Consider the following 6,180-nt stretch of genomic DNA (forward strand, 5'->3'; position numbering starts at 1 on the left):
AGATCTTTCGCTGTCTTTAGCCGGGTACCCATTCCCACCTGGGTGAAGTGAGGAAAATTCGTGTAAAGTGCCTTTTCCAAGGACACAATAATAAATTGCATTTAAATTGCATTAAATTGCACAATGTCGGGGCCACAATAATAAATTGCATTTAAATTGCATTAAATTGCACAATGTCGGGGCCACAATAATAAATTGCATTTAAATTGCATTAAATTGCACAATGTCGGGGCCCCTGACGGAATTCTAACCCACGACCTTGCAAGTTACCGCAAAGCGTTAAATGTTGATCTGTAGTGAGTCAATGTTGTGTGCGTCTGGTTCCCGCAGACCACCTGGTTCACCTGAAGGACAGCAACCACATCACGGTGTACCACAAGGGCCGCTACTACAAGGTCTACATCAGGCACAAGAGGAGGATGCTCAAGCCCTGCGAGCTCGAAGTGTAAGGTTTTGTGAGATCAATTGAAGCGTATGGTGGGAGATAGAAATATATGACTGAAATATTGGACTGTGCGAGACTGAGGTGTTGGATTGCATGAGATGGAATTGTAGGATTATGCAAGATTGGAGGTGGGATTGTACGATATGGAAAAGTAAAATTGTGCTAGACTGAAGTGTAAGATTGTACAGAACGATTTTAACAGATTGGAACTTTAAAAAATTTGTGTGAGATAGAAGAATAAGATTGAACTGGATCAGCGAATACGATTTTCTTTATTGTTAAATAAGATTGTCCCCTGCTACTTCCTAATCTGTTGCATCTTACACTTTGTAAAGTGGGTAAGAGTGAAGAAAGGAGAGAAATCTTGAACCCAAAAATATTTCCTTTTTTGGGTGAAGGAAATTTGTTTTAAATAATTTATAATCAATAAAGTTTGTGTGTTTATTTGTTTGTTTGTTTGTTTGTTTGTTTGATCAGAATGCTGCAGAAGATTGTGGATGACGAGAGCGAGCCTGCGGAGGGCGAGGAACACCTGGCAGCATTGACGGCCGGCGAGAGAGTGCCGTGGGCCAAGGCACGCAAGGAGTTTTTCAGCAAGGGCAAGAACAAGGCCTCACTGGACGCTATTGAGAAGGTCAGGAGAGGGGTCGTTGTTGATTGTTTGTCTCTGTAAGCTACGTTGGGGGAGAGGGGGGGGGAGGAGAGAGAGAGAGAGAGAGAGAGAGAGAGAGAGAGAGAGAGAGAGAGAGAGAGAGAGAGAGAGAGAGAGAGAGAGAGAGAGAGAGAGAGGGAGAGAGAGAGAGAGAGAAAGGGTGAGAGAGAGAGGGTGAGAGGGGGGGGGGTGATTTGCATTAAGTGCAAATGGAATAAGACATGTAATAATGGGGTTAGTCTGGTCATCTATAGGTCAAAGTGTCTCTCTCTGTTGTGGGTTCATGAAGGTAACATCTAGGGATAGGAAGGGAATGTCACAGGCAGTATTGCATACAGACGTAAGTCAGCCTTTGATATACGTCTGTATGCAATACTGCCCGCGTGGTGACACAGTGGATGAAAATAAAAAATGAGCGTAGTTGTGTCCAGCTTATGGTTGAGTTGAGTCGCTGGGTAAGGAGGAAGGCTTGTCAAAAGTGCAGGTCAAATAAAGGTGAGGTGAAGATGGTGTGAGATTTGGGCTATTTCTCTGATGTGTTCATTGAAACAAGGAATCTAGAAATATCTCGTACATTCTCCCAATTTCATGTACACAGCTTACGTGAAATGGTAAAATTGGCATGCCATTGCTAATGTGTAGAAACTTGTTTTTAATATGAATCACAAGTTTAATGGCATTCTTTCTTTCTGTTTTCAGGCTGCATTCTGTGTGACTCTGGACTCTGAAGATCAAGATTACGATCCCGTGAGTGTGTGATTGGGAACCTGCACCAAAGACTGGTCCTGTCCGCGGGTCTCTTGTTTTGTACCAGGAAAAATAATGACTGAATCTTTTTTAATCAGACATGTTTTTCTCATACATATAACTCACATTTACTTTGCACTTTGCAAGCAGGAAAGGAAGCTTGCTAGAAATATAAAATGTGAAGTAAAAGGTGTGGGATTTTTGCAAGCAGGAAGGGGGGGTTATTAGAAATATAAAACCGGAAGGAAAACGTGACATTTCTCTTGAACAGCTGGTCTCCCCTTAATGATCCCCCTGTGTTGATGTGGATGGTTGGTGGGTGCTCTGGTGTGGTCTGCTGTTTCTATCCTACCAAATATCTGTCGTATTTATCTACCCTCCTTCTTTTTTGTGTTTGTTACTTCCTTGTAGCACCTAATCTTCGGCGCTTATATGGCCTTATTTTTTTGCAAATGCCATAAAACACTTGCTAAAACCAAAAACTGTGTTGATGGGGGTGTAAGACTTATATAATTCACTAATACTGACCTCTGTACTTTCTATTTCCTACAGAATGACCCCACCAAGCTGGACAAGTACGGCAAGGCCATGCTGCACGGAAAAGGTCACGATCGCTGGTTTGACAAATCCTTCACCTTCGTCGTCTGTTCAAACGGAAGAGTGAGTCAAATAGCTCAGTTAGTTGTGGTGTTGTGTGTATGGTGTGCTTGTGTAAAAAGGGCTTGTGTAGACACGGGTGATTGGAGGGTACCACTGGTAGATCTTACTTCTTTTCTTTCTGTCTGTTACTCTTACTTTTTCCTAGTGTTAAATTTACCATCATTGGGTTGATGTGCTTCTCTTTTAACAATTTTAAGACTTGTGTAGTCCTCCATAATATTCTGATTCAGGTCATTGGGCTCATGAACAGGAGGAGGCCCTATTGGGTAGGTGGATTATCAGTGACGGGCCATGGCAGCGTATGGCTCCATTTTCTAGAATTACTGATGAATTGTTTGTTTTAGTAGAGGTTTTACGGCGCTCGCAACTGCATAAGGTCATATGAGCGCCATTACTGACAAATGTTTTCTTGGGGGGGCAACAAACAACAAGAGGTCGGAAGTCACTCTGTCCTCGTTGTCCTGAGCCTTCGGGACCCGTGCATTTGAGTGTCGTTGGGTCGGCTTTAAGATTTGCACCACACCACCCTGATTCTTTTACTAGTTGAAGCTGTGGCTTGGAAGAGAGAAAAATAAGTTTAAAGCTAAATGAAAATTAAAAGACAATTTCTCTGAGGGAAAGAATTTGCAGTTTTAGTACACTGAAAATATTTTTTAGACTGATTAAGCTTGTGCCAGTTAGCGAAAAAAATATAAATAATGATGAATTGAGTGTTTTCACAGACATTATGTGTCCCTTTCAGATTGGATTCAATGCTGAACATTCCTGGTAAGCTCTTTTCCATTTTTAGACATCTAGAATAATAAGAATTGCAAATCCTGACTGATTTCTTTGTTCTTCGTATTCAGTTTTTGTTAAAGGAAGCTGTAGTAGACATTTATAAGTTTTAATGCTTTCTTAAAGAACTTTGAATCTTAATGAATTTACGTATCGTCTCAAATGTTACTGGATTGTCTGCATTTATTTGAGTTATTGCGTTCAGTCTTCAAGAGGTTATGTGAAGTTGATGTCCCTGGCACAACATGTTTGTAGGTCTGAGTTCGAGCCCCTTTGCTTCATTTAGAACTTGATAGTATAGAGAATTTTAGAGGCTGTGCTTTGTGAGGCAAGCCTGTTCTGCCCATGAAATACTTCTACTGTGTGCAGTAAGGGGCGCATAAAGAACGTCATCTCTGTGTTTATTGTTGCATTAATTCACTGATTTTTACAAATAGAATTTGTAGTGTTATTTATTGTTTGCACATTTTGTTACTTTCGTGTTAGTGATTAGCTTGTTTATGAATATTTATGAAAATTTGAAAATGCTGTGTAAGACTTAACTCAGCTGGGGGGCACTTGATGGGTGTGCTTAGATGTGGTCTGCTACTTGTTCCTCAGTGTTGTTGTTGTCCTTGTTTCGCTTTCAGACACTGATTTCCCTTTGGCTATGTCCCATAAACGTCTCAACACTTGTTCCAGGTTACTCATACAGACAGCTGATGAGGTCTCATCTTGGATCTTTATCGAAGTAACGAAAGTTACTTTCTTATTCAGTGTTACTTTTTCAGATCATATCTTCCTTCTTTTCTTCTGACCTCTGTGAAGACACGGGACACCTGCAAATACTAACAGTTTATTTCTCTCTGCGTTTTCAGATTGCGAAAGCAGTAATTAGTAATTAGTAATGAACATTTCTGTATATGTGTGTGGATTGAGTGTCTGTGAGGGTTTCACGTTCATGCAGAAGGTGGTGAACTCTTTTCTCTTTCTTTTCACGGTCTTCTCTCTACGTCTTTCTGTATCACAGCATCATGTTTGTTTTTTTTGTGTCCAGTTTTGTGTTCTTCACCGTTTTGTTCTTTCGTTCAAGCTGTCTGTGACTTTCTCACAACGTGACCTCTGTCCTAAATTCTTCCTCTTTGGCTGTCTCTTGGTGGTTGAATTACGACTCAAAGTACGACCGTGTCGGCTGTGACCCCGTGATGACCGTGATGATAACCCCGGCATGATTGATTGTCATCTGACTGAGGCAATTACCGAGTACTCTCTTTTTCTCTCTCTCTCCCCCTCTCTCTTTTTCATTCCCTCTCTCTTGCTCTTTCTCTCTATTTTTAACAAACTTGTGGTGATGGTGACCGTTGTTTCTTCAGCTCTCTCCGTGACCTGAAATAGCATGATAGTATGAAGCTCATGTATTATTGTTCATGGACTATGTATAGACACCTCAGTGTATTTTGTCTTTGATACGAAAAACAATTTCTCTCTGGTGCCTGTGTACTACTATAAAGACACTTTTGTAATGTTTTGGCTTTGTTTTGAAAAAAGAATTTGCTTGCAGACTGTCGGTAAAAACGCCTTCGCGTTTCTTGTTTGTTTTGTTTTAGTCTTTGGTATGAAAAAGAAAACAGGGCTATCTGTGCCTGTGCTGTTATTTGTCTTCTGTTGGCCAGCGCTCATTGCTTTGATGGCTGTTTAAAAAAGGGCACGCTCAGCGCTCGCTGCCTCCAGCTAGTTAGATTGTCTAGCATGTTGAAACATGCATGGTGGGGAAAAACAACGGGTCCTTTCTTGCTCGTGTGGTCAGAAAAACACTGGCTCAGACAGAAGCAGGTTGATAGAGAGTAGAGAGTGTTGAATAAATTTGTATATGTTTTGTGAAGCGGTAGGTACAAAATATGCACAAGTTATTTCTGCCCTCCCCCCTTGTTTTTCTTTTGTGTATTTGGTAGAAGATATTTTCCTCGCTAGATGTGTACCTGGGAGCGGTTTTGCACAATGTTAACCCGGGGTTCTTTCACAGTGGGCAGGGACTAATAATATTATGTGAATGGGGGAGAGATGACACTTGGAAGGGACTGACTAAAGGAAAGAGTTACCGGCCGGGTTGAGGGGATTTTGTCAGTGCACGGGCTACGCTGTTCTGCACATGTAATTGGTTGCAGGAAAAAAATGTTCATTGTTGTTTTTTCCTTCCCCTCCATTTATTACAACTTTTGTTTCTGCCAAAATGGTAAATGTTGCTGACTGAAAGTGAGTGGAATAGGTTATGTAGCTAGGACAAGGATAGCCAGGGAGGTACCATTTTTTGGACTGTCGACATAGAATGTATAACTTCCCAGCTTTTATGAGTTTAAGGAATGCAACAAGAAAACAAAGACATCCTGGGACACTGTGGGGGTTAGTGAGTAGAGGGAAATGAAGCTCTGGGGATAGAGAGGGGTTAAAGAGTTGTGAAAGGTCCAGGGGTAAAGAGGGATTACGGAATAGAGGTAAACGTCTTGGTATATAAAGTAGTTAGACAGTTGATGTTAAAGTCCTGGGTATAAAGAGGGGTTAAAGTCAAGGTAAAGATCCAGAGATAAAGAGGGGTTAAGAAGTAGAAGTTAAAGTCTAGGGATAAAGAGAGGTTAAGAAGTACAAGTTAAGGTCAAGGGTTAAAAAGTTGAAGTTAAGGTTAAGAGGTTAAGGTCTTGGGGATAAAAGGGGGTCAAGAAGTTAAAGTTAAGGTTAAGAACTTAAGGTCCAGGGGATAAAGGGGGTTAGAGAATTTGAGATGACAAAAATTGTGCTCACTCATGGACTAACTTGTCAGCGGCCGCTGCGGCCATTGCTTGTTTCAGGGCGGACGCTCCCATCATGGCTCATATGTGGGAGTACGTGGTCACCGAGGACGTGGCCACATACGGGTACACACCTC

General features: G+C 41.5%; 1 protein-coding gene across 1 annotated transcript in view; it reads left to right on the top strand.

The window, feature by feature from the left end:
* The window catches only part of LOC101858816 (carnitine O-palmitoyltransferase 1, liver isoform), a gene marked incomplete in the record, with an annotated part of 81,664 nt that overhangs the window by 42,038 nt on the left and 33,446 nt on the right, over window positions 1-6,180 (top strand). Inside the window, 6 exon segments of the mRNA XM_013080141.2 lie at window positions 331-445; window positions 923-1,079; window positions 1,797-1,844; window positions 2,397-2,504; window positions 3,247-3,272; window positions 6,104-6,169. Of these exon segments, the coding sequence (XP_012935595.1) occupies window positions 331-445; window positions 923-1,079; window positions 1,797-1,844; window positions 2,397-2,504; window positions 3,247-3,272; window positions 6,104-6,169 (520 nt within the window).

This window comes from Aplysia californica, unplaced genomic scaffold, assembly GCF_000002075.1.
Source record: "Aplysia californica isolate F4 #8 unplaced genomic scaffold, AplCal3.0 scaffold00005, whole genome shotgun sequence".
Taxonomy (NCBI): domain Eukaryota; kingdom Metazoa; phylum Mollusca; class Gastropoda; order Aplysiida; family Aplysiidae; genus Aplysia; species Aplysia californica.